General features: G+C 57.4%; 2 protein-coding genes across 2 annotated transcripts; both read left to right on the forward strand.

Moving 5' to 3' along the window:
* The first annotated feature begins 1109 nt into the window (after nt 1–1109).
* GNAT1 (G protein subunit alpha transducin 1) lies at nt 1110–5308 on the forward strand. The gene is made up of 9 exons (XM_049640518.1): nt 1110–1657; nt 2827–2869; nt 2976–3117; nt 3211–3368; nt 3458–3586; nt 3854–3983; nt 4250–4403; nt 4528–4719; nt 5103–5308. The coding sequence occupies exons 1-8, from the start codon at nt 1552–1554 to the stop codon at nt 4716–4718; spliced, it is 1053 nt and encodes a 350-aa protein (XP_049496475.1). The 5' UTR covers nt 1110–1551; the 3' UTR covers nt 4719; nt 5103–5308.
* A 6750-nt stretch (nt 5309–12058) lies between these two features.
* SLC38A3 (solute carrier family 38 member 3) lies at nt 12059–26581 on the forward strand. The gene is made up of 16 exons (XM_049640519.1): nt 12059–12125; nt 19613–19767; nt 19858–19939; nt 20107–20222; nt 20764–20837; nt 20920–21012; nt 21115–21196; nt 22311–22393; nt 22486–22544; nt 22741–22905; nt 22985–23064; nt 23345–23445; nt 23680–23804; nt 23889–24033; nt 24965–25068; nt 25159–26581. The coding sequence occupies exons 2-16, from the start codon at nt 19667–19669 to the stop codon at nt 25261–25263; spliced, it is 1515 nt and encodes a 504-aa protein (XP_049496476.1). The 5' UTR covers nt 12059–12125; nt 19613–19666; the 3' UTR covers nt 25264–26581.
* Nucleotides 26582–26722: the final 141 nt, after the last annotated feature.

Below are 26722 nucleotides of genomic sequence, written 5' to 3' on the forward strand. Positions count from 1 at the left end.
ATATAGGAGGTGGGAAATCTCCAGAGCCTGGGAACTCAACACGTTAGGCTCAGTTGAACCTCTTCCACCTAGCAGTACTTCTTGTGCCATCTGAACCTGAATACAGAATCTAGGCCCCCTAAGCTGAGGCAGGCATGCCCTACAGATGCCCTTAGGCAAATCCTAGAACACACACAAGGAACAGATCAGGAGAAGGATGGGAGATGAGTTCCACTCCTCCTTGCCCCTGGGAGCACCAGACCTGCTCTGGGACTAGCAGACATGTGACAACAGGCCTGCAAAACATTCTCTGGAAGAGCCCGGCCATCTCTGCAAGTCAGGGATCTTGTTGCGGTCAGATACACATGTACACATAGGCACAGGCACATGCAAGTATGCACACATACACATGTAGAAATGCACATGCGCACAGGCACGTGCTTACATAAGCACAGGCAAAAATAGGCATGTGCATGCTAATGCATGCACTGCTCATGTACAAGCATCCATACATCCATACACAAATACACAAATGCACATGTTAATCCACATAAGCACAGCAAGGTACACATAGAAGCACATGTGCACATAAGGAAAAACAAATAAAACCATGCCTACACACATGCACACATGTACAAAGACATGCGTAGGCACACATGTACTCAATGGCACAAACAGGCACATGTGTACACACAAGTATACATACGGACAAATGTGTCATGTCATTGCTTTGGTTGATGCCAGCAAAGGATAGCCGCACACACACCCAGGCACACACAGTGGACATGTACGCCCCCACCCCAAGTCTGTTGGAATCATGGAGTTATGTAGAGGCCCTGCCCAGGTAAGATCCAGCCCTCAGTATCAGGCAAATGCAATTCCCTGCTTTCCTTCTTGACTCTCTGCAGAGCATGGAACCCTGGTCTGGAGTCACCCAGCCCTTCTCAACCACTTCCTTCTATGTGACCGTCTGAGCCTCTACTTCGTCATCAGTAAAATGGGGCTGATGATGTAGGTACCCATTCACCGGGGACCATGTGAGCTTACAAAATAAGGAGCAGCACTGAGTCCAGGGCTGGGCAGGGGCAGGTGCTCCATGCTTGCTTCTCCCTCTACTCCCTGTTGCCAGCCCCACCCCAACTGTCCCCACCCTAGGGACTCAAGGTCCTATTCTCCCCTTCTAAGCTTGCACCCTATGGAACACAACTCCCTGCTCTGGCTCACGGGCTGGACTGTCCCCAGGATCTCTCTTAGAGGGTTGGGGCAGGAAGAGAGGGGTGCAGAGTCAGCAGTTGAGAGATTGGGGCCATGCCACCCTGATTAGAAGGGCTGGGGGCTGAGCTGGATTCACCTGTCCTTGTCTCTCATTGGCTCTTGGGAACCCCTGGCCCCTAAATCCCACTAAGCAGCCCCACCAGGGCCTGCACAGGTCTGTGGGGGGGCCAGTTGATTGCCAGTCTTGGGGCCAGAAGGGTGTCTGCGGAGGCCTGAGGCTGGCCTGAGCCTGGCTCTGGGGATCCCCTCCATCTAGAGGAACCAACTTAACCACCCTGTTCACCCGCTGCCGGGACCATGGGGGCTGGGGCCAGCGCCGAGGAGAAGCACTCAAGGGAGCTGGAAAAGAAGCTAAAAGAAGATGCCGAGAAGGATGCTCGAACCGTGAAACTGCTGCTTCTGGGTACGGGTGTGGGCCCAGGTGGGGCCACTGCCACCAGGTCAGAGGCCTGGGGGGTCAGCAGATAGCCCTTCTGTGAAATAGGGGTGACTTGGGAAGCAGAATGACCTTGAGACAGGTCAGGAAACAGAATGGGAGCCCTGGCCAGGCAAGGCTGGGTCTAATAGGTGATACCCCAACTCCCCAAGGCTGGGTATCCCTTGGAACCCCTCTCCAGAGGGCCCTCCCTCAGCTCCCTCCCCTCTGGAGAAGTCCTGTTAGGCAGGCATCAGAAACCAGGGGCTTTCTTGGGAGCACCGAAATAGGGCTGCTCGCTTGGGAAGACAGTAACAGTCCACCTGGGAGTGGGCATCCCCTAGGACTGCCCAAGTCCACAGACAATGGTCCTCAGATTCCAGAGCTTTGTTGTTGGCAGACCTAAAGAGGGTGCAGAGGTACTAAGGCCCAGTGAAGAATAGATAAAATCATGTCCATGGTTTCATGGATAGTGAGGAGAGGTGGGGAGACGCGGTGCCTCCAGGCCACTACCTCCTCACATGTGGAAGAAGGAGCTGCTTTGAAAAGGCAGTGTACGTTCCACCCAGGCTCTCCAGGGTCCTGTCAGGCAGCTGGATGTGGGCAAAAGGACCAGGCCAGAGCACCCTAGGGAAGACATAAAGGCTAAGCCAGAAATCTCATTAACTGTGCCCAAAGCCCTGGCGAGAGCAGGCTCAGAGGGGCTGTCATCTCTGTCTTCTCCCCCACTCAAAGGCGCTAATTCTCTCTGAGCCTCTGAGACACTCCCCTCCCCACACCAGGTGAAAAGCAGGGGTTGACCTGGCTCAAATAATCCCCTGCATACAGTACCAGAACTCTCCACAAAGTGGCGCTCCAGGTTTTCTTTATTTTGGTCTCAGACTCCTCAAGAAAGTGAATACCAGGGGTCTTGGAGGTTTCAACGCACAACTGAGGTCTTTGCCTCCGTCTGTCACTCCTGACATTTACAAATGTTTTTCCTCAAAGGTGTCAGGACCTTACTTTGGGGGGTGGGGGAGAAACAGGTAGAACTGGGGGGGGGGGGGGTTGGACTGGTGCCTTGAGTATGTCTGGTCCCACCTTCTGCCCTTGGATGCCAGGGGAGTGATGTGGGGAGGTGTGGCCAGTGCAGCTCTGAGGCGGGGCTTCCCTTCCAGGTGCTGGTGAGTCCGGGAAGAGCACCATTGTCAAGCAGATGAAGTGAGTGCCCTTGCCCTTTCTGAGGCCTCTGGGGGTGGGCGTGTCCACGGGGCCTGTCCTTTCCCACCAATCCACCTGGCCCTGACTTGGCTTGCCCTGGCCATAGGATTATCCACCAGGATGGGTACTCTCTGGAAGAGTGCCTCGAGTTCATTGCCATCATCTACGGCAACACACTGCAGTCCATCCTCGCCATCGTGCGTGCCATGACCACGCTCAACATCCAGTATGGAGACTCTGCGCGCCAGGTGTGCAGGGAGACTGGCTGAGCGGGGCCTCCGGGGGCTCAAGACTGGGCTCAAGTCCACGGTCATCTCCAACCACTTCCACCCTGCCCTCAGGACGATGCCCGGAAGCTGATGCACATGGCGGACACCATCGAGGAGGGCACGATGCCCAAGGAGATGTCAGACATCATCCAGCGGCTGTGGAAGGACTCGGGTATCCAGGCCTGTTTCGAACGCGCCTCTGAGTACCAGCTCAACGACTCGGCGGGCTAGTGAGAGCGCAGGCGGGGCTCTGGGGGTGCGGGCAGGGCCCTGCCACACCCCTTCACCCAACCCACCCACCCTCCGCGGTCTCCCGCAGCTACCTCTCCGACCTGGAGCGCCTGGTAACCCCGGGCTACGTGCCCACTGAGCAGGACGTGCTGCGCTCGCGTGTCAAGACCACGGGTATCATTGAGACTCAGTTCTCCTTCAAGGACCTCCACTTCCGGTACGACCCGGCGAGCCCTCACCCTTGCTCTCGCTCTAGGGGTCTGGCCCCGAGTGCAGCGCCCCGAGGCCCCGACAGGTCCCGGAGACCCCATCCCTACGAGAGCCCCTGTTCCTTCTATGATGCCCTGCCCGCAGAAAGTCTCGGGCCCTCCACATGCCAGTCCCATCCGAATGCCGCCCAGTCAGCATAAGGAGGCCAGGGGATGCCTGTGGGCGCGTTCAGGGGGCTCGATGCGCACGGGTTCAGGTCCCAATTGTCCCATAGGATGTTCGATGTGGGCGGGCAGCGCTCTGAGCGCAAGAAATGGATCCATTGCTTCGAGGGTGTAACCTGTATCATCTTCATCGCGGCACTGAGCGCCTACGACATGGTGCTGGTGGAGGACGACGAAGTGGTGAGTGCCAAGCAAGGCCTGAGACAGAAAGCCAGAGACGGTGCTGCAGGAGCGGGGAGCGTCTGAGAGGGGACATTCGTTCCAGAACAGTCTGAATGAGGACTCAAGACAGCTAGCAGCCCCGCTGAGGGGGGCAGTGGAGGGGAGGTGACTTGGAGCTGTCTGAGCTGGATGGCTCCGGGTGTCCCGGAGCCTGTGGGCCGCGGCCACGCAGGGCAGCTGCCCGTGCCCCACTACCGGTGCCCGACAGCTTCTGCCCTCCTCAGAACCGCATGCACGAGAGCCTGCACCTGTTCAACAGCATCTGCAATCACCGCTATTTCGCTACCACGTCCATTGTGCTCTTCCTCAACAAGAAAGACGTTTTCTCAGAGAAGATAAAAAAGGCGCATCTCAGCATCTGCTTCCCTGATTACGACGGTGAGAGCCGCACCCCCTCGCCTGGCCGCCAGGCAGCGCCCCAACCCCATGATGTGGGCCTGAGCTTCTGCCGTCGCAGGAAGGACTGCGGACATGGAGTGAGCACATTCCCCTTCCCTTCCAGGGCCCAACACGTACGAGGACGCGGGCAACTACATCAAGGTGCAGTTCCTGGAGCTCAACATGCGACGCGACGTGAAGGAGATCTATTCCCACATGACTTGCGCTACCGACACACAGAACGTCAAGTTTGTCTTCGATGCTGTCACCGATATCATCATCAAGGAGAACCTCAAAGATTGCGGCCTCTTTTGAGGTGGGTTCCTGGCGGTCTGGGATGCTCCCCTGTCTTGCCCCTTGGTCTCAATACCTTATTACACGGCCTCCCCAGCTCCTCACCCCACCTCACTACAACAGGTCCCACTGCAGGCCATCAGGTCCTGCCCCATCTCTCCAGACCATTCCACTGCCTGCTTCTGGCCCCCAATTCCCAGGCCCCATCCTGGCCCCTCAGGTTCCACCCCACTGCCCACAGCCCGTGACCCTGGTGCATAAGTCCCACCCACCTAATCTCTTTTGACCTGACCCCAATCCCCCAGGGGTCACTGCTTACAAGCCCACCTCCACAGTGCCTCTCAGCCTAAGACCAATTATTTTGGAGCTCTGGGATGTTGACTGGCATCCTTTTTCTGTTCACAGGTGCTTGAACTCACGTGTGTCCCTGACACCCTGTAGCCCTAGCCACCTCGTAGCCCTAGCACACAAGAGCCTCTCAGCCCCCCAGGACTCCTGGGCCCCAGCGTGAGGCCCCACCAGCCACGCCACAGACCCAAAGCCCTGAGCCCCACCAGCCTTGAGGCCCCAGCCCTCCCCCGTGGTTCCCAGGTCTCCCAGAGCCAGGTACCCCCAACCCGACTGCTGTCCTTCACGGCCTGGCTGTGCTGGCCTCCAGGACCCACCCCAGCCAGCCCCAGCTAGGAGCAGGCAGGACTTGGGGCAGCTAGAGCTCACAGTGACTCAGCATGCCCAACTGACCAATCTCCTACAGGTCTCTCCGCAGGGGGCCCATGACTCACCTGGTGGGTCTGGGCTCGGCAAACAGCCCTCCCTCCCAGTTTCCTGAAGAGCAGGGGGGGCAGGCAGAGATCCCTCCTCCAAGCAGGCCTGCTGCTGACCATCAGCCCATTCCAGCCTTACCACCTCCATGTGACAAATCTGACACCTGTCTCTACCCGGTGGCCAGTGACTGTCCCTCTCAGTAGCTTCATGAGTCCAAAGTCCAAGTCAGTCTGGCCTGTGCAGCTCCTGCATAGATGAATTAATGAGTGGAGGCAGGCCTGGGAGACCATGGGCACCAGGAAGAGACTCAAGCTGTACCCTTCCCCATACAGCAGGCTCAGAGTAACCCCTAGACCCTCCACCCACAGGCTCTGCCCCCTCCGTCCTTGTCCTTGGACACCAGATCCATGTCCTACCTCACCACCACCCCGCCCACAGTACTCTAGGCCAGCCGGCCAAGGGGACGGTGTTTTGAGGGAGGGTACTGTTGACACCAGCTGTGGCCAATGGTCAAATTGTCCTGAGGGGTGGCTGGGGGCAGAGTCCGGCTCCTATCGATCAGCCCCAGGCTGGGACATGACTGAGGCCCAGGTTGGGCCCAAGAGGGGTCTACCTCAGGTGGGGTCATAAGTAAACCCAGGTAACCCTCTTGTCCCTCTCACCCTTTCCATTCAGGGCCCATTTGCTGGCAGGAAAAACTGAGGGCCATGCCTGAATTTTGTTAGGGACAAAGGCCCAAGTCCCTATATCCCTGCCCCCTACTTCCTCATCAAGCCTCGAGTCCTTGCTGATGCCTGTGGGCCAGGACCTATGCTGCAGTGGGGGGTGGGGGGTTTCTGTCTCGCAAGACCAGAGCACGATCCACACTCCCCTCAGATAGATGCACAGACTCAGCAATAAACCTTTGCATCAGGCCCCAGCTGTCCTTTCTTGTGGGGAAGGGAAGAGCATTAATTATCACGAGTTATGGGCACTTATTAAGTGTCCAGTGTTGGGCTGGACATGAATGGGAAGATCATCCCTTCCAGGGAGAAGCACCTGGCCGGACGTGGCAGGAGCACTCTTGGGGGCATGGGACTAACCTGTGCCTCTTGAGAGGGGCTGAAGGAAAAAGGAGCCCTGGGAAATGTTCACAGGAACATTCTTGGATCAAGAAGTTCTGGGGTAGAAGCTTATTCTGGCAGGGAGAGTAGGGTGTATAAGGCCCAGAAAGAGGGGCTTGGGGGCCATAGTTCAATAGGGCAGGAATAGGCAAAGGGGACACGGGGTGGGGAGACAATAGGCAGGTGCCAAGTGCCAGCCTGAGGGCCTAGGCTTCCTCCAGAAGATGATGGGTCTTGGAAGCCCTTGAAGCTAGGACATAATAGCAGGGCTGGGATTGGGGTGAGGCAAAAGAGGCACTCACCTTTGGGTGCAAAATTTAAGGTGGTGCCAAAAAGTTCAGTGATCAAGATAAGTAATATTTTGATGCAATATGTTTTAAATTCAAAATCACAGCAAAAAAAAAAAAACCCTCATGATAAACAAAATATCAAAATTTTAAATAAAGACAAGACTCAAGAGACCTCTGCCGAGCCATATTGGAACCTGAAGCAAAAGGAAAATGTCCACTCCTATGTATGTTTTTGTGTGTTTTTAATGGTAAAATTTTTATGGAACATTAAAATAGTTGAAAAAAATTGAAAGTAGGTACATTAAAACTCCACATTATTTTAAGCTTAACTATTTTATCTATATCTAAGACAATTTATAATCTTATTTTCCTGGATTTAATGGAAATAAATCATCAATAATATTTTACAACTCTATTTCTGGAAAAAATAATCATTAAAATTTTTCGGGAAAGCAGGTATGTAGGGACACACATTTTTCCTGGAGGTCAGTATGAGAGGACGTGGGGAGGACAGCAGTGGGGCTGGAGGATCTGTGAGGAAGAGACATGTCCTCGTCACCCCACAGGGCCAGGATCTGCAGATGGGGCTCAGCCACAATGGTCTGGATCTGTGGTATTTGACCAAGTGCATGTGATGCCCCCAGCAAGCTGGTGGGACTGCAGGAGTGTTGAATGGACTGAGTTTTCCAGACCTGTGGCCACCTGGGGGAGGAGATGTCCAGGAGGCAGACATACCTGGGGCTGGGCAGAAGATGTGGGTGGCATCTTCAATGTCCAGGTGGAGGATGTTGGGATCCGGAAGTGAGCTGGGGACAGGGGAAGTGAGGGTGCCTAGGCCTGAGCACAGGGTGGTGGTGGGGGGGGACACTGGATGGATTAAGGAGTTCAGCCACGCTGGTGCTGTTTGGAAGTTTGAGAGGAGGATGGGGCTTGGGCCAGTGGTTTACGGCCCTCACTGGGTGGTCTTAGGCCTGGATGAACCCTGGCTGCTCATTTGCACTAAGGACCCTTTGACTGAGCAGTTTACTGGAGTGAGGTGGGGCAGGGGAGTAACCCTGGGATTTAGTGGGGAGAGGCAAGGGAGAAGACAGGAGGCTTTGAGGAGCTGGAAGTGGAAGTGGTAGGCTTGGGAGGGAAGAAGCTGTCAGGAGAGGTGGGCTAATGGGGTCTTCCACATAGTCACCTTGTCTTGGAAGAAAAACAACGAGCTCCCAGCCTTTTTGGGCAAGGGGCAGAGAGAAGCCCAAACACCAGGCAGGGGCTGGACCCCACCTTCTAGGGGGTCCCCTCCACATGTAACTCTGACCCCAGGGTCTGGGATTCAGGACTGGCATTCCTGGATCCCATGGACTGGGGACACTGCCTGGCCTCAAGTTGCCCTGCCCATGGCCACAAGTATGCTGGGGGAGGGGGAGCTGAGTCTCTCAGCTCAAAGCCTCCTCGGCCCCACTCACCACACCAGTATAATTACACCTTACAGAGCAGGATCAATGGGAGCCCATGCCTGATTCACAGTTGAGGGCAGAGGATCAGAGCTGGCCCAAAGCCAGCACAGTGGCCACTCCCTAGTCTTGTAGGTAGGGGCCATTTACCCTGGGCTCCTTCAGTCATCACCATCCCTGCCTGACCTGCAACCTCAAGGTGCCCCTGAGGGCCTTCACGGTCTTCAACTCTGGCTCTGGCGGGACTAACCTGGCCCGTCCACTGACCAGAGATTAGACAAGCCTAGTGCACGGTTAATGCCGCTGACGTCAGGGCCTGGTCGGGTGGCCATGGGGGCTTGGGCCCTCCCCACAAGCAGTAGCATAGTCCATGTGACCTGGGCTCATTAAGCCGCTTCAGTGGCCAGAGAAGCTGGGGGCCAGATCTCAAGGGAGAGGGGGAGGGTACGGCAGGACTGTGGGAGCAGGCCTCAGCCAAGAGGTCATCGGCTCTGAGGACCCAGGCCGGGGGAAGGCTAGACAGGACTGTCTGCCTATGGGTCCCTCTGTATTACACCAACTAAACCCCTGCTTGTGCCCAAAGAGGAGCCTCCCAGACACCAAACTGGGCAGGGCATAGTGAGGAGCTATGGGTGTGGGCCCTCAATCCTGGGTTGTGGAGGTGAGAACCATCCTCTCCTATGAGGCCTTGAAGCCCCCCACATGACTCCAGGCCAAGTGTCCTGCCCCTGTACACAACCCTCCACCCATTGGTGCTAATCCCACACTCATACTTGCATTTCTCTGTAGCCAGGCTGTTTCCTCCATCCAGATGCCCTTTCTCTTCCCCACCCTGGCATGTGCCCTTCCTCTTGGCAGAGCCAAGCCCACGGGTTGCTTCTCCATCAGACTTTTCCTGATTCATGCCCTCCAACCTGGCTGGAGCTTTCCTGTCTAGACAACCCAGAGAGGGCACTTAGAGACATTGAGGCTGTGTGATAGGATGGCAAGAGTGGCGACATTAAGTACAGAAAGAGCTGGCCAGGGTATTCAGAGGCCTTCTCCTCCTCCTTCTTTTTGATGTTTATCCATTTACTTTTGAGAAAGAGAGAAAGAGAGAGCTCAAGTGGAGGAGGGAGAGAGAGGGAGACACAGAATCCGAAGCAGGCTCCAGGCTCTGAGCTGTCAGCACAGAGCCCGACGCGGGGCTCGAACTCACGAACCTTGAGATTATGACCTGAGTCGAAGTCGGACACTTAACCAATTGAGCCACCCAGGCGCCCCTCAGAGACCATCTTCTATTTGGGTGTTGAAGGAGAAGTAAGAGACTGCTGAGAAGGAGGGACAGGGTCAGGAACTAGGAGGGCAGAGGGCCAGGGAGGGGAAGGCTGGTGTGTTCTCAGAACAACAGGAACACATGTGGCCAGCCATGTGCTTTGGGGGTGGGGGGGTGGGGGGGCGTGGCAACTGGGACAAGGATCATGTTGGGAGGATGTCAGGGAGGCCAGCTGGGTGTGTGAGGGAGGACTCTGCACAGTATCTGAGGAGTCAGTGGGTACAGATGCTGGGCTCTGGGGAGGACTGGGTTGGAGGTGAATACAGGCCTCATTCTTGGAGAGGGGTCTTGAAGCACCGTGTGAATGATGCGTCAGGGGAGGTGGTGACATGGTGAGAGGAGGCAACCTGGCTGGAGGCTGAGAGGACATGATTGAAGAGGGAGGAGGAGAGCAAAGGGCTGCCAGTACCCTGGAAGGAGAGTCTGAGCCATCCTGGGACCCTAAGTTCTGTTTCATGTGTCTGGCAGTCTCTTGGGCCTGTGTCTCAGTTTCTGGAGATGGGGGAGTAGATGTGGGGGCTGGGCTGAGAGCTGAGCTAAAGCTCCCCTCGACCCTCCACTCCAGGTGGCTGCCCCCCCCCACACTGTACTTCACGGATGGACATTCCCTCCAATCTCTGGGAGAAGGCACCCCGGCAGCTCTCAGAGTCCCATCCTGGCTTCCAGCTGTCCTGTCACCACAGGCTGGGCTGGGAGACTCGGCAGGTGGCGGGAAAGGCCTCAGGGCTGTGTTTGCCCTGGCTGGGGCCCAGACCTAGCATCAACAAACAGGCAGCCCCTCCCCCGTCCTGGCCACAACTAGTCTGGTCCAGGGACCCCACATCATGCTGCCTTCGGGCCACCCACAGCAGCTCAGCCCAGCCGGCCCCTGCTCCCTCCAGTCAGGATAGAGGACCCCAACACCCACATGCTGGGTGACCTTGATGCCAGGCCTGGCCCCTCAGGAACTACCAATGGGAGCACTCAGCCCTTTGCAAATGACTTCTGTGAGCATCCAGGATGTATGTGGCCTGAAGGTGGGGGAGGCAGACCCTGGTCAGTACCTCTCCTACTGACTGTCCAATGGGCAGTCCTCAAGCCCCTTTGGAGGATGAGAGACTTAGGGTCCCTCATGACAAGGTGAGCTCTCATCTGGGAATTACACCAGCCCCAGATCGGGAGGGAAAACCAGTGCCTTCTTATTTTTCAGCCATCAGAAGTGCAGGGGCTTGGATGCTCTGAGGGATTGCCACCATCCCGGTGCCTTTCCCTTTAGTCCTCCCAGCTCCCTGGCACTCCCAGCCAAAGCTGAATCCCCTGCCCTTAACTCACATCTTCCCCTTCATTCACTCCTCTCAGGCCAGAGCCATTTCCCTGTAACACAGAGGGAAACTGAGATAGGCTAGGGCTTGGCTGTGATGGTGCTGTGAGTCAGTAGGAAGAGAATCCAGGAGTCCTGCCTGACTCCCAGCCCAGGACAGGGGAGAGGTTAGGCCTGTCCCCTGAGGGCATTCCCCCCTACCAGGAGGGGGGCAGACATGACACAGAGACGTCCAGCTTGGCTAAGAACAGCAGAGGCCATGGGATTAATCGGATCAGAGCCAGTGGCTGAGAAGCAAGGGACACAGCTGTTCTGGGAACCCCCCCCCCAGCTCACCCCCAAGGTCAGGCCTCTCCCAGCTCCCTGCTGGGTAGGCCTGGGGGCCCTTAACACCTACCACCCTGAGCACCAAGGTCTTGGGTGGGAAGCAGGCAGGGGTGGGATAGGAGCCCCTAGCCAATAACAGCACGCCCTAAAACCCCTCCTCCCAGGGCACTGAGTCCCAGGCCCTACTTCCCACGGGCAGACATAGCTGTCAGTTATTCCTTAGAAATACGGAAATGGGAGGCATGGCCAAGGGAGAGCCCAACAAGGCGAAGCGCAAGCCCAGCGTTGCTCCCCTCCTGTCCTCACTGACCCTACCCCTGTCTGTTCCAGTCTCAATCTCTTCTGAATATCTGGGATGAAGACAGAAGAATTGATGCAGGAAAAGCCCCCGTCCTCACCCCATCCCACCTCTGCTTGGAAGAGTGAGGCAAGCAGAAAAGACATTTTGTGTCTGGCTGATGTCTGAAAGTTCCCCACTGAAAGCACCCTTCACCGAGGTTAAGCACTGCTCTGTTCGCTTCTGGCCTCCGGAAGGTGAGAGGAGAGCATTTCAAGGGTTAAGGGAACACTCGGAGACCTCAGAGAGAATCTGCTCTAGACTGAAGCGTTCCGCCCGCAGGACTCAACTGAGCCCCTCCAGGAGCCGCTGCTCTCCTACCTAGGGGCTCTTTAGCGTTCGGGCTGCCCCTTTGCTCCTGGCGGGCCGGGGCCCCCGCCTCTCCCCAGGCCAGCCCCTCCTCCTGCCCGCCGCCTGGGATTGGCGGGCCGGGGGCGGGCCAGGGGCGGGGCCGGGCGCCCTTCATCCCCCGTCGCTGTGCTCAGCCGGGAGCAGAGCGGACAGCGCCAGCCTGAGCGGAGCACCGTGCGTCCCCACCCGCCGGGCCAGGTACCGCTGGGAGCGCCGACCCCCAGTCCAGGGCACCGGGCGGGCAGAGCTCTACTGTGTACCCTCCCGTCCGTAGCTGGGCTCTGGGCAGCGCCTGTTACCCGTCCCGTCCCGGGCAGACACCCCAGCCTCCCGCGAGCCAGAACCCCGCGCGCTCTGGGCTCAGGTCCGGGGACTCGCCAATCAGGGGTCAGTTCTGAGCTTGAACTGGTATCCTGGGAAAGGCATTTCGCCGCCTCAGGGCCTGTCGGCAGGGCCGGGAGGGACAGCAGGAGGTCAGCAGCACTCGGGGCTGGGGCCACAGGACGCCTTGTTGGGGGCTCGGGCGGTGAGCGATGGGCTTCCCGAGGCAGGGCCCACGGGGACTAGCTAGAGAGGGTCCCGGAGGGGAGCCTAAAAGGGCCTGGGAGCGGGCTCTGGAGCGCTGCCCCGACGGGCGCCTGACAGGCAAATCTGCCCGGCTGGCACACCGGGAGTCTGGGTATATTTATCCCGGCTGCGTTGGGCAGGGGCTTGAGGGCAGATCGGGCCAGGCTGCCTGAGGGGCCGTGGGGCACATGTTGGTCCCAGAGTCCGTGCCATTTGCAGCCGGGCCAGCGGGCACGGCAGGAACAGGGCGCGTGTGGCTCCCTGGCCTGAGGGCGGGGCTCTGTGTGCTCTCCTTGCTGCCTCATTCCCCGGTGGGGGTATAAGAGCTGGCGCCGCGCACGCGGGCGGAGGGAAAGGACCAAAACCGGGTTTGCAGGAGCCCGCCCCCGTTCCATTGGCCCCTTCGATTGGCCACAGCGAATGCGTGCGTTTGTTTACACCCGGGGAGGGGGAGGCCAGGGGAGGGGCCTGTGGGAATCCGCCCTCTCCCCCCAGGGCGACCTGAGCGCTGAGCTCAGGTGTAAGCTCTAGGACAAGTCTGAAAGGGACTAAGTCAAAGGTCCTTGCACCTTGCACCCTGCGGGACTCCTCGACCCAGGCCCATCCTTCCTTCAGTCGCCCAGTCCTGTCCTTTCTTCCATGACTTCCTTGGGCCACTGTTCTGGAAGAGGCCTTTGGACCTTCCACCCCTTCCTCTTCAGTAAACAGTTGCATGGGAGTTCAGTTCCTTCAAGAAAGGAAGAAAACTCTTCAGAGCCTCTCAGTCTGGAGCCTAGAAAGCTGAAGAGATCTGGGGACAGTTCCATTTTGAGATGGGGAAGTTCTGCACAACCATGGAAGTCTTCCTGCAGGAAGCACTAGATGTAGGAGGAATCAGGGTGGGTGAGGCCAGGTGTGGCATGTCTCCAAGAGGGCTGGAATGACTGGAATCATTCCATGAGAGTCTCTGACCCTTTGGGGTTGGGGACAGGGGACTGGTTCTCTGGGGAGGGGAGGGGTATATGTCTCAGAACCTCACTCTGCCTGAGCTCATAGAGGCCATGTCCTCACTGGCTTCTCAAAACACTCTTTCTTCAGTACTGGTTCTTTTGGCCCTCATCACAACCTCACCACACACACCCAGTCCAGAGCTCCAGGTGGCCAGACCATGAGAATCAGTTGCTCCTGTCCTGGTGCCTGCTGCCCTAGCAAGTAGCCATGGAACCTTGGGCAAATAGAGAAAATGAGGCACAACAGGTCTCTGGGTAGTGTCGGGGAAGGTTTTTGAGCTAAACTAAGTGTACCCTGAAAGTCCAGGCTGGGTGTGGAAAAAACAGGCACTCATTCTAAGGGGAAAGCATGTTTTAGGGGAGTGGTTGGCTGCAAGGGAGGTACAGTTTGGTATCTGTGTGCACAGAAAGCCTGTGTGGGATGTGTATACTATGCTGTAGTAAGATAGGAGCTCTTCAGGCACATGATCTAGTTCAGACATGACCAGGGTCCAGGGGCCACTTGGAGCTGGGTTGAGATGGGTTGGGGGCTTGCCAAGGGCCTTGAACCCATTCTATTCCTTTTACAACATTTACTGAGCACCTACTATGTGCCCTGCAAACATTCAGTCTGGTGAGTGGAGGGCTGGCCTTTGACTCTGGATAAGAAGACAGATGCGGTAGTGGGGGGGTGGGGAGGACTCTAGAAGACCAGGCGGGGCTTCTGGGGGCCAAAGGGAAGGACCAGCTGCTGGGGCAGGAGGGGCTTTCCGGTCAGCGGCCTGGGGTGGCTTGGTTTTGAATTTCCGCTCTGCGGGCCACGTCCTGTACACAGCCTCTCAGCCGGCACGTCTGCACATGTGCATGACTGCTGAGAATGGGGGTCACCATCACCTCTGTGTATCTTTTCCATTGTGTGGGTAGACAGTGCTGGACTGGGGAGTGGTGAGCTTTCCAGCTGGGCCTGGACCTGCAGCCCTAGTGGGCTCAGACCCACTGTCTGGATGTCCCTGCACCTAGCTAACGGAGGCATAACCTGCTCTTGTAGGAACCTGCAGATGCTGGGCAGCCTTCTTGTGGGGTCCTCCAGGGTTCTGCCTGGCCATTCCTGAAGTGCCCACTGGGCCTGCAGCTCACTCGCCTGGGCCTCTGGGTCCCTCTTCCCTCTCACTCCTTCTGGGGTCCTCTCTGTCTTTCGTTGGCTGTCTCCCTGTCTCTCTGTCTCTTTTTCCATTTAGCTATCTCTGGCTGGTTGGCCATCGCTGTCTCTCAGCTCTCTGGTTGTCTGTCTCTCTCTGTCTCCCTGTCTGAATGTGTATCCACCTTCCTCTGTGTGTGTTTTCCTGTTGGTGTACCTTTATATCCATCTGCATTTCTCTATCTCCCTGTGCCTCTCTGTCTCTTTTTCTGTCCAGATCAGTATTCATGCACTGCATGTATGTGTTTTCTGCCCTTCCTCTTTCCTTGTCCCTCTCTTCCCTCCCTCTGCCACTCTGCTTCTGCCTGACATTGAATGGTGCCTCTCCTCCAGGCCAACCTTGCCTTTAGCCCCTCCCCCCTTCCACTGGGGTCTCCAATGAGTCCTGAGCTGCCCCAGGCCCCTGCTCCAGCTTTCCTTGGGGCCAGAAGTCCGGCTGTCCAAATATTTGGCCGCCTCCAGGGGATTCCAGGTCAGCAGGGAGGAGGATGGGCTGGCTGGCTCGGGGTCTCCCCTGCCCCTGGGGGGGCCACAGGCACGTGATGTCCTGTCCTTTGCCTTGGCTGGGCCTCCAGCTGCACGTCCCTCTCAGCGGGCTGGCAATGGGGGGAGGGGGCTGCTGCTGGCTCTGGCCCAGTCTTGACCAAGAGGTTCCAGCTGCAGCCTCCACTGGGGGAGCAAGGAGGGTCCTGGGCGGGGTGGGAGGGGAGGCCTAGGGGTCTGGGGCAAGGTCCAACTCCAAGCATCTGTTGGGTGTCTAGCAAATGTACCCTGTCACAGGAAAGTCCAACTTCCGGCCCCAGCTGGGCCCCTCAGATCCTCCTAGACACTTCCGGATGCCCAGAACACAGAAGCACAGACCCCACACACCAGGGCCAAGGAGCTAAACTATGAGCGATCGGTGTTGCCAACACATCAATGTTCTGGGCCATCTTCCTTTCCTTGGATGTGCCCTCTCCTCCATACCACCCCCCTCAGTACCAGCCAGGTGTTGACCTTGCAGTGGCCATTTGCCCAGTGTTGTTGACGATGAAGGAGTAGTGGAAGGGGTACTGGATCTACAGAGGTCAAAATCTGGAGTTGTGCGTCTGGAGGAAGGGCTGGGGGTGCACAGAGCTGTAGTATTCTCCTCTGTTCAGAACACCCTTCCATATGCCCTAGCCCTAGCCCCCTGACCTCAGCAATCATCTCCTCACCAATCCCTGGGGCTGTGCCTTGAGAACATATAGTTCAGACATGTCCATTGAATCTAGTTTCCTTGTTGACTGACAGCTTGTCCTAAGATGATGTTCTCCTTCTGAAGCCTGGAGAAGAAGGTGGGCAGGGAGTGCCAAGATAGGAGGGGCACCTTGTCTCAGCCAGGAGGGGACTAAGGATGGCTGAGCTGGAACTGAGAGCAGCCTTCATCCCTGAGCCTCCAGGGATAACCACAACAGACCCTCAGGCCAGACCAGCTGCCTCTCCCCTGAGATCTGGGCTGAGGCTAGGACTTCCCATGCATCAGAAGCCTGGGGACCATGGCAACAAGTTCTATGGGGTCTGTGCCTCGATCAGCACAGACGGCCAGGAAGGACTGAGGGAAGAACAGTGTGGATGCCTCCCTGTAGCCAGCCTGCCACTGCAGACCCATTTATGTCCCTGAGCATTAGGGAGGAAAGCAGGGCTCAAGTCCCTGGTGGTTCCAAGGACCTCAATCCTGGGACAGAGAGGTATGTGTCCTACAGCAGCTGATGCAAGCAGTGGGCCTGTGGTGGCCTGGATTCCTGGACCTCGAAATCTTTAATTAGCCAAACTCAACACCTGCCAAGGTGTGCCTGACAAGTTCTCACCCTGTGATGCCCGCGTGGGCGAGCGTTACCTACTGCACTATCCCTGTGGCTCCTGGCCTCTCCTAGCCCTTATCTCCCAGCAGAGCAAACAGGGCCCAGGGCAGTGGCCCAGGCCATCGATTTCCTGCCCAAGTCCATTCTGCACCCATGACCGATGCTATTCTGATGATCTGCCCAAGGTCGCAGTGACAGCCCCACACTAGAACCTGACCCCTCTCTGGAAGCCCATGGCATGGTCTGGGACAAAGGCCTTGGAGAGGATCCTCACTCTGTCCCCAGCTTTGCCAAACTTCTGGGGACCTCTGCAGGGCAGGAGGACACTGAGGTCCTGAGTGGGGAATACTCTACCCGTGGTCACACAGTAAGGCAGGGCCAGGCCAGGACTCAGACTCAGAATGTCCACTGTGGACTTTCTCAACAGTGGGTCAGATTCTGCTGGCAGATTTCCCTGAGTCCACCCTGACTCCCTGATACAAAGGAGCCTGGGAGGTGGTAGGCCTGAGGGATGGGAGCTGTCAGAAATGGGCTGCCAGCCTCAGGGAATGGCTGAGAGTCCACATGCCAGGCTAGCACTCCACTCTGGCTGCTTAGCCCTTAGCCCTGCCCTACACTGAAGTACAGACTAATTGACCTGGCCTTCAAGGCTTTGTCAGGTTTGTCTATAGCCATGGAACCTTCATTCTGCCTCATACCACACCTTAGAGCCTTTGCCCATGCTGTGCCCTCTGCTTAAGGCATTCTTTGCTATTCCACACTTTTGGGACTCCTGGAATTTCAGAAATGGCTCCATCACCTCCTCTGCCAGGAAGCCTTCCTTGATGCCTCTCTCCCCCCTTTTTTGAGTCCCAGCACTATGTGGCTCATATTTAGTTGTTGCAGGAACTATAAGGTGGGGGCTATGTTTGGGGATTTTGTCCCTTCTAGACCAGAAGCCATTTAGGGAAGGATATTCCATGTCCTCTCTGGGACCTCAAACCAGCCCAAGATCCAGCAATGACTGGTTGTGAGTATCAGACAGGCTGTGAAGGTCTAGGTGTAGGTCCTGCTGGGGGGATGGGGAACCTGGAGACAGAAACTCGGGCACTTTGGCCATGACCATGCCATGGGCTGTGGTCTCCCTGGAGGTAGTGCTGGCTGCTAGGGAAGGATATTAAGGCAGAGAAGGGTGCTTTGTCCAAGCTGCCAACTCAGCACACTCTGAGGGCCTGTCCCAGCCTGCCCAGGGTGGGAGGCCCGAAAAGGGCAACCCTAGCTGAGAGCCAGGGGGTACTCTGGAGTGACTCTGGAGATGAGGTGCTGGCATCTCCACATCCAGCTGGGATCCTTGGAGAGGTGCTGATAGTGAGGCTTAGGGCAGAGACTCATCCAGGGGAAGAGGGCACGAGAGATGTTCACATTGTCGTGGACCTGAATGGACAGGGCTGGAGGTGAGATGGGTTCAGATGCCAGCATCAGAAGAAAGAGAGGCAGGCCGAGGGGGCCCGAGGGTTCCAAGTGTGGAGTCTCCAGGACCGAGGTTCCTGGGATCTGAACTCTGGTCTGGGGCTGCCTGGGGCAATGGTGGGCTGGTCATCTAGTCAGTTCTGTGTGGCTGCTGCCTCCAGGACACTGGGGCCTGAGGCCTGAACCCAGCCTTCTGTCCCCACACATAGCCCCAAGTGCTAAGAACCCTGGTGTTCTGGGTTCTAAGCACACCTGAGACCATCAGGATCCGGAGTGGGGATGGGGGGTTCAGGGCGGGATTCAGGATTCCCAAGCAGAGGGCTTGTCATGGCACCAAGCCTAGGCTCCGATAGGGACACCTGGCTGGCTCAGTCAGTAGAGCAGGTCACTCTTGATCTCAGAGTTGTATGTTTGAGCCCCATGTTGAGTGTAGTGATTACTTAAAATTAAAATCTTAAAAAAACAAAACAAAAAACAGGCTAGGCTGTGGCTGACCTGCATGGCAGTGCTGCCCTGTCCCTGATCTCGACTAGGGTCTTAGCTCTCCTTCTGGCCTCTCTGGCCTTCGGGATGTCCTTATAGATCCTGGGGCACTGTGCCAGGTACCTTCTGGGCATGGGGTAGGTGGCTTCCAGCCCCAGTGATGGGTGGGGGGCAAGGGTGGGGGGGAGCTGGCTCCTTAGAGGCCCAGCAGAGCCATGCCCTGAGGACAGGGAAGGGAGGACTGATCCAGTGGCCTAGACTCCTCTACAGCTGCCTAGGACCCTGAGTTCCTGGCCTGGGGTTCTAGGAAATGGAGAATCTGCTCCAATGGTCCACTACTGGAGGGTGGTCACCTAAGGGGTAGGGGTATTCCCCTAGCAGGGGAAGAGAGGCTTGAAGGAGAACATGGCCCTGAGGTCATGGCTGTGTGGAGAGTGAGGCCTATGTGGCTCAGAGAATTCGGCCCTGGGACGCTCGTTTCCTGGATGGCCCCCTGAGGGCCCTTTGCAGCCAGGCGGGCAGGGCCCAGGTGTCCAGCCACCCAGCACCGCCTCAGGCCTCCTGGCTCCGGGGGGGTAGCCTTTGCGCCTGCCGTTCCCAGCGCCAGCTCTCAGACCACAGAAGGCCCTTTGTTCTGGCTGCCAGCAGTGCCCGCCGGGCGGCTGGGAACAGGGCCCACAGCCCTCACCCTCTCCCAAGGCCTCCAGCCGTCGGGCAGTGCCATTCTAGGTTGGCTAGGAGGCCCCTGGCACACAGGGCCGGCACAGGAAACCGTCTCCCGGTGTTAATGTCAGGGAGGGGGTGTCAATCCAGGGCCCACCACCAGCGCGGGGTCTGGATTCCTGGGACTCAGCATCCTGGGGTCCAGGCACCACTGGACTCTGAACTCAGGTCATCCAGCTGATCCTCACTTTGCAGATGGAGAAACTGAGGTCCCAAGGGCTTGCCTGGACTGGTATGTGAGTGGTGGGGGGAGTGCTACGTACTGGCCAAGGTGTCCCATCAGGATGTCTTGGAGAACTCAGGTATCTGAGCTCTACTCCCCCAAAAGGTCCCGGGGAGGCAGCAGGCACAGCTGCATGTGCACATAAATCCTGAGTGAGCTTCTGGGAGGTGTGATGGGCTGTAGACTCCCCATGGGAGGCTGGGCCATGGGTCCTGGGAGAAGGGATAACCAGAGGGACCATTGCTCTGCAGACCTTTGACTTGTGTTGGTGTGAGAGTCAGTGCTCCGGGTGGCAGACCCTGACCATGGAGGCACCTCTGCAGACGGAAATGGTGGAGCTGGTGCCCAACGGCAAACACTCAGAGGGGCTGCTCCCAGTCACCACCCCCACGGCTGTCAACCAGAGGTGAGCAGAGGGACCCAGTCGTGGTCAGGGCAGGGCAGGATGCAGAGCAAGGGCCGGAGCTGAGCTGACTGCTCTGGCCTGTGCCTACAGGGTCGAAGGCCCCAGACGGAGCTGTGTTGAAGGCGAGGGCTTCCTACAGAAAAACCCCAGCAAGGAGCCACACTTCACAGACGTGAGCCGGGGGGCACAGTGGGGTGGGGGGCTTGGGAGATTTCATGCAGTAACAAAGAGCTCTGGGGCAGCGACAGGGGGTTAAGGGACAGTGAGGGGGAATATTGGGATACCCTCCATGCGTCGCTGTCTCTTCCCCCCGCCCCCATCTCACTCTGGTGCCTGCAGTTTGTGGGGAAGACTTCATTTGGGATGTCAGTGTTCAACCTCAGCAACGCCATCATGGGCAGTGGCATCCTGGGACTCGCCTATGCCATGGCCAACACGGGCATCGTCCTTTTCCTGTGAGTGCCCTCAGTGAACCTTCTAAAGACAGGAGCTCTAAACAGTCCACCAACCATGACCTCCCAGGACCCAGGCTGTGGGTGGGCTCAACCCAAACCATGGCTAAAAAAACCAGCCATGGCCAGACAAATATCCCTCATTTCCTGGTAAACCCACTGAGATTATGACACAGGCAAGCCTAACAGACCTGAATCTATACTTCTACCACCGTTTACACATGATGAACGAAGCCCCATGGCCAGGCCTTGTGTGGACACACATGTCCTTACTTGGGAGCTCTGCCCTGCAGTCTAAATGGAAAGCATGTTTGTTCCAAGAACTCAAGGAGGTAGTGCTCAGAGGGCCCCTTCTAGGTCATGGCTTACCCTGGGTCAAACTGAGCGGTGTTCGCCCCTGCCGGGGCCAGTTGAGCTTGCATCCACACCTGTTGGGGGCTCCAGACACCTGGGTCACAGACCCACACGCCCAGGCCTCCCAGAGCTCACCACCCCTGCCAGCCAGCGAAGCCCTCAGTGGCTCCTTTTCGCCCATCTTCCCCAGGTTCCTGTTGACAGCCGTCGCCCTGCTCTCCAGCTACTCCATCCACCTGCTACTCAAGTCCTCAGGGATCGTGGGTGAGCCCCCAACCCAGCCTGGAGCAGGGGAGGGCTGGGCTGGGGAGAGCACTCCTGACTATTTTGACTCCTGTCCCCACAGGTATCCGTGCCTATGAGCAGCTAGGCTACCGTGCCTTTGGGACCCCAGGAAAGCTGGCAGCGGCCCTGGCCATCACACTGCAGAATATTGGAGGTGGGCCTGGCAGGCAGACCCAGACAGGTGGTGGGCAGGTGGGCGGGCTGAAGACTGGCTGGTTTGGCTGACCCCAGCACCTGCCCGCCTCTCTCCCCCTAGCCATGTCCAGCTACCTGTACATCATCAAGTCCGAGCTGCCTCTTGTCATACAGACCTTCCTGAACCTGGAGGAGCAAACTTCGTGAGCCCCAGGGTGGGGCGGGGCTGGGTGAGGGTAGGAGGGAGGCCTTGGTCTACCCCTCCACATGCACCACTGGCCCTGGGAACCCAGGCTGGGCTAGTGGGAGAGATGAGACAGTGCCTGCAAGTGACTGGTGGAGGGGCAGAGAGCTGCCAGCAGAGCTAACATTCAGTCTACACTCCTTTAGCACCTAGGGGAACCCCCTAGGAGGGCCAGATGGGGCGAGAGGTGGGGTGAGGCTGAGGAACCTGGGCCCCACCTGGGCCAGGACACAGCCTGTGAGAAAAGGAGGACCTGAGAGCTTCGGGCTTAGCTCTAAGCACCTGCTATTCCTGACCAGGGCTTGGGCTTTAGCGCCTGCCGCCCCCTCCCCCCCCTCCTCCCCTCCCCGCCCCCCCCCGCCCAACCAAGAAATTAAGCCCGTGGTGTCCCAGTTGCTCATCATCAGTTTAGCCAGCACTGATGGAATCAACCATGTTTTGTGGGTGGGGACAGAGAAGACAGCCATGCCCTGCCCTTGGCCACACAGCCCAGGCAAGCAGAGGGGGTTTGAAGTTGAGAGCAGCTCTGGGAGGAGGGAAACAGCCAGGATTCTTCCCCCTGGGTCCTGGGTGCCTTTCCCAAGGAGTTGGCCTTTGGGCTTCCCTGGGAAGGAGGGTCTCCTTCCTTATCCCTTGAGTTCTCTGCGCCATTGGGGGGGGGGGGGGGGCGCAGGATGGTGCAGGATGCAGATGCCAGGAGGGACCACAAGGGGCACAGGATGTTGGAAAGTCCCTGACACCCCCATGGAAAATGCTCCACCTCCCCAGAGCCAGGGTCTTTCATCCCACCCACCTCCTTGGGCCCCTTGGGGCCACCCCCTGGGGAAGCTGGACCCAGACCTGTGTGTCTTGAGAAAAACAGCAGCAGTGACTATAGCCCTAATTGCTACCAAGCAGGAGCTGAGCTCCTTAGTTCTCCCCTCGCCTAGGCCAGTGCTGAGAGAATGTCCATTTTGCAGACTCCGAGCTATGAACAAGTATTTTTCAGGTGGCCCCGATTAGGTATGGAGGCAGACGGCCTCACCCAAGGCTGAGTGGACTCTGATGTTGGCTCCCCACTCCTATTCCTGCAGGGACTGGTACATGAATGGGAACTACCTGGTGATCCTTGTTTCTGTCATCGTCATTCTGCCCCTGGCACTGATGCGGCAGCTTGGTGAGCGTGGCAGGGCTAGGGCCTTGGAGGGGAATGTTGGAGAAATGCCTGGGAAGGGACCCCAGTCTCACGGCCCTTCCCCCACGTTGCAGGCTACCTGGGTTACTCCAGCGGCTTCTCTCTCAGCTGCATGGTGTTCTTCCTAATTGCAGTGAGTCACTTTCCGTGCTGGTGGAGTGAGGGGACAAGTCTCTTGGGGGGCTCCTCTGTCAGGGGCAGGGGGCAGGTCTTTCTGGGAAGCCTGGGTCAGAAGGCAGCTCCTTCTGTCCTGATCTAGATGTGTTTTCATAGTGACTCCCAGGCAAGCCTTGTCTGGCCCTGATACCCCCATCTTCTCTGCAACTCAGGTCATCTACAAAAAGTTCCATGTGCCCTGCCCTCTGCCTCTCAACCTCGCCAACATCACGGGCAATGTCAGCCTCATGGAGGTCACCAAGGAGGAGGCTCAGCTGCAGGCTGAAACAGAGGCTGCAGCCTTCTGCACCCCGAGTTACTTCACACTCAACTCACAGGTTCCAACAGGCCAGGGCAGGGGCTATGGGCCGGGTGAGAGTGAAGGGCTGCCCTGACGCAGTCACCATGTCTATCTAGACAGCATATACCATCCCCATCATGGCCTTCGCCTTCGTCTGCCATCCCGAGGTGCTGCCCATCTATACGGAGCTCAAGGAGTAGGTGTCTATGGTTGCAAGGGGGGTGGCTGCCTTAAACTGGTTTGGGGAGAAGGAATGTGGTCCTGATAGGGTGGGGGCAGGGCGGGGTGGGGAGTGACAGGAGCCAAGTCACTTTATCAAAGATCTCCATGGCTTCCATGAGGGGCGACTGGGGGCAAGGAGGACACGTCCTCAGCTGCCAAATGGTGAGGGTGTGGTGCCAGAGAGGCCCCAGGGCATACGGGGATCTCCGGTGTGGCCCAGCTTGGCACCCATCCCCTCCCCTGCTTCCCCAAAGCCCCTCCAAGAGGAAGATGCAGCACATCTCCAACCTGTCCATCGCCGTCATGTATGTCATGTACTTCCTGGCTGCCCTCTTCGGCTACCTCACCTTCTACGGTATGGCTGGACCGTGGGGGCAGAGGCAGAGGCCAGGCTGGGGGGCAAGGGGCTGGCCAGTGGCCATGGCACCCTGCATACTGGAGGTGCTAACTAGGTGCGTGATGCCTAACTGTGCCCTACAGCTGTGGAGGTGAGTCTGTTGCCACTTCCCACAGTGTCAGGGTCAACCCAGGCTCAGAGCCCGTCCCCCTCCCTGGGCCACCTGCTGACCATCCTCCCTGCCTGCCACAGACGGGGTGGAGTCGGAGCTACTGCACACCTACAGCAAGGTGGACCCATTTGACGTGCTGATCCTCTGTGTGCGTGTGGCCGTGCTGACGGCAGTCACACTCACAGTGCCAATCGTTCTGTTTCCGGTGAGCCGGTGGGCAGGTGGACCGATGTAGGGTGGGACTTATGGAGCTGACAGACTGGTGACTCTTCCCACCCCCATCCCCCAGGTGCGCCGTGCCATCCAGCAGATGCTGTTTAAGAACCAGGAGTTCAGCTGGCTGCGGCACATACTCATTGCCATCGGCCTGCTCACTTGTATCAACTTGCTGGTTATCTTCGCTCCCAACATCCTGGGCATCTTCGGGGTCATTGGTGAGGGTCTGGCCCAGCTGTGTATAGAGGCAGGACATTGGCCAGAGAATTTCCTATCTAAATCCTGGCAGATTCCTGAGATCATACCCTACCTTTAGTGACAGCTGCTGGCCATGTGCACAACTTGGCTTCCTGTCTGAGATTTTTGTCCTGAAGGCTATTCTAATCCCTTCTGTGGGCTCAAAACCAGAGTCTGTTCCCCCTTGCTGAGGGATGAGGTGGAGCCCGGATGCCAGGGACCTCCACAAAGGGTCTCATTGGGTCTTGTCCCCATTTCACATATGAGGAAACTGAAGTCCGTAGTGATTAAGGGAGTAGCAGAGCCATACGGCTGGTAAGTGGGGGGCCTTGATTTAGCTCTAGGATCATGGAACTATAGGTTCAGTGCTCTGTCCACTGTCTCATCCCAGTTGTGGCTCTAAGGTAGAAAATCAGACAATTCTGAGACATCTTTGGAGTGACCCAACTCACAAGACTGACTCCTCAGCCCAACTCTGCAGGGACCAAAACACAGACCTGGGGGCTGATTGTCATGGATATCATAGACATGACTATAGGTTCTCTGTGGCCAAAATCTGACTCAAAATGATTTAAGCAAAGAGGAAGGTATTGGCTTAAATAATGGAAAAGCCTTCAGGAATAGCTATATCTAGGAGCCCGATATCTTCAAGGCTTTGTCTTTATCTTTTGGCTTACCTTTCCTCTTTGCTAGCTTCATTCACTGACAGATTCTTCTACTGCCAACAGTACTAGCTTTCCATCCAGTTGGACAGAGAATGGGGAGCAGGGGGACTGGTGGGCTCTCCGGAATCAGGCAGAGCTCTCAAGTAGAGTCTCAAGATGAGACTTCCCCAGCAAGGAATCTCTGACCTCACTGAAGGGTTCACCCCTGGACCTTAGCCAATAGCTGGATATATCTCATTCTTTGCAGGTGCCACATCTGCCCCATGCCTCATCTTCATCTTCCCCGCCATCTTCTACTTTCGCATCATACCCACCGAGAAGGAACCTGCAAAGTCTACCCCCAAAATCTTGGTGCGAGGATCCGGGAGGTTGGTGGGCTGGTGTGGGGCTGAGGGAGCTGCCCTGACCTCACACCTGACTCTTGACTCCCTGACCCCATAGGCCCTTTGTTTCGCTGTGCTTGGCCTCTTGCTGATGACCATGAGCTTGAGCTTCATCATCATTGATTGGGTGTCAGGGACCGGCCGGCATGGAGGAAGCCACTAGGAAGACCCCCGGCCTGTTCTGTCTACTCGTCCAAGTACCCCTGCCCAGAGTCTTCAGCCCCTGCTCCCATCCAGTGGCCAGTCAGCGGGGAGAAGAAAGACGTGGTTAACACTATGGCATTTGTCCCCTGCCTCACGTCTTCTCTGTGGAAGGTTTTTGTTACAGCCAGGACCAATGCCCTTGGACCACTACCTTGCTGGGCTCCCGGGCTACAGGGGCTTCCGGAGTTGGGAGCAGGGTGGGGCTGTGCCCTTGCTCCCGTCCTGTTGCCTCAGATCCCACTCAGGCCCCTGCCCTCCTTGCACAGATGCAAACACTGAGGTCCAACAGCTGCCTACACAGTCTGTAGGGCACACAGAGTTGGAGCCCAAGCCTGCAGCCATCTCCCTACCTTGCTGCTGGACCTTGGTCTGCACTCTGGGGCCTCACCTCCCTCAAAGCACTTGCCTTCCCCCACTTCTGTCCCGGAGGCCCCTTTCAGTCACTTGGACTCAAGCGCTTGGATACTCTCGTCTCCTTCTCCCATCCCCACCACCAGAAGCAGACCACCCCCCATACCTGAAGCCATCAGGTTCTTTTAAATGTGAGGCTGGTGTGGGCACCCCCAAGGACCTGCCCCTTCACCAGTCCTGGGGAGGCTGGGACTCCCCCCACCCCAAGTCTGGGCCATAGCTCACATTCCATTTCTGGGAGAAGAAAGAGGCTGGGGCCCAGAGCGTCTCTGCCCCTGGGAGCCAAAGACCCCAGGGGCTGATCCGGGGTAGGAGTGGAGAGGCTGTCAGCTCCCTTTTATAAATATTATACATAATACCAGCTATGTTGTGTATTCTTGTTCCCCATGGTCCCTGAGCTCCTGGCAAGTGGGTAGAAGTCGGGATATGGATGGAAACGGGAGCCTCTCCTGCCCCCTTCCCTGGGATGAGGGTGAGGATAGGGCCCCTTCCAAACCAGCCAGTGGCATGCTCAGGCCCAGCTCTGGACCTGGGCCAGGCTCAGCACAGACCTGCTTTCTCACGGGGTGAGGTGGGGAGGAATTAATGAGGCCCCAGGAAATGGGACAGAGAGAGGCTCCGGAAGGAGGCAACGTGAGGTGCATCCCCAGTAGCTCCAGGGAGGGTCTGAGCAAGGGGGCAGCTGAGCCCTGCAGAAACCCTGCTGAAGGGCCCCCTGCCCTCCCTGGCTGCCATGTCAATCCTCTGCTAATGCCTTGAGTCTGAGGACAAAAATCCAGGAATTCTGTGAGTTGTCAGGCTGATCTTCTATTAATGGTAAAACCCACTGTGAATAAAGGTGGGTTAATGAGTTCCCGTGTTTGGAGACCTGAGTTTTGAGTAGGGGGTCCAAGGCAGGGCAGGACTGGCCAAAAGATGCAGGGTAGTCCCAAGTGCCCTGGCCCCGATGAAACTAGGAAGCTGCTCATTTCCTGGGGCAGGCCTCAACCAGCTGGTACCCAGCAAGA

The sequence above is a fragment of the Panthera uncia genome, chromosome A2 (genome assembly GCF_023721935.1).
Source record: "Panthera uncia isolate 11264 chromosome A2, Puncia_PCG_1.0, whole genome shotgun sequence".
In the NCBI taxonomy this organism is placed as follows: domain Eukaryota; kingdom Metazoa; phylum Chordata; class Mammalia; order Carnivora; family Felidae; genus Panthera; species Panthera uncia.

Coding starts and splice junctions, on each gene's coding strand:
- GNAT1 (XM_049640518.1), top strand. CDS start 1,552: ATGGGGGCTGGGGCCAGCGCCGAGGAGAAGCACTCAAGGGAGCTGGAA. Junction 3,118..3,210: donor ATGGAGACTCTGCGCGCCAG/GTGTGCAGGGAG, acceptor CCCTGCCCTCAG/GACGATGCCCGGAAGCTGAT. Junction 3,587..3,853: donor TTCAAGGACCTCCACTTCCG/GTACGACCCGGC, acceptor ATTGTCCCATAG/GATGTTCGATGTGGGCGGGC.
- SLC38A3 (XM_049640519.1), top strand. CDS start 19,667: ATGGAGGCACCTCTGCAGACGGAAATGGTGGAGCTGGTGCCCAACGGC. Junction 20,838..20,919: donor CAAGTCCTCAGGGATCGTGG/GTGAGCCCCCAA, acceptor CTGTCCCCACAG/GTATCCGTGCCTATGAGCAG. Junction 23,446..23,679: donor CGGCTACCTCACCTTCTACG/GTATGGCTGGAC, acceptor TGCCTGCCACAG/ACGGGGTGGAGTCGGAGCTA.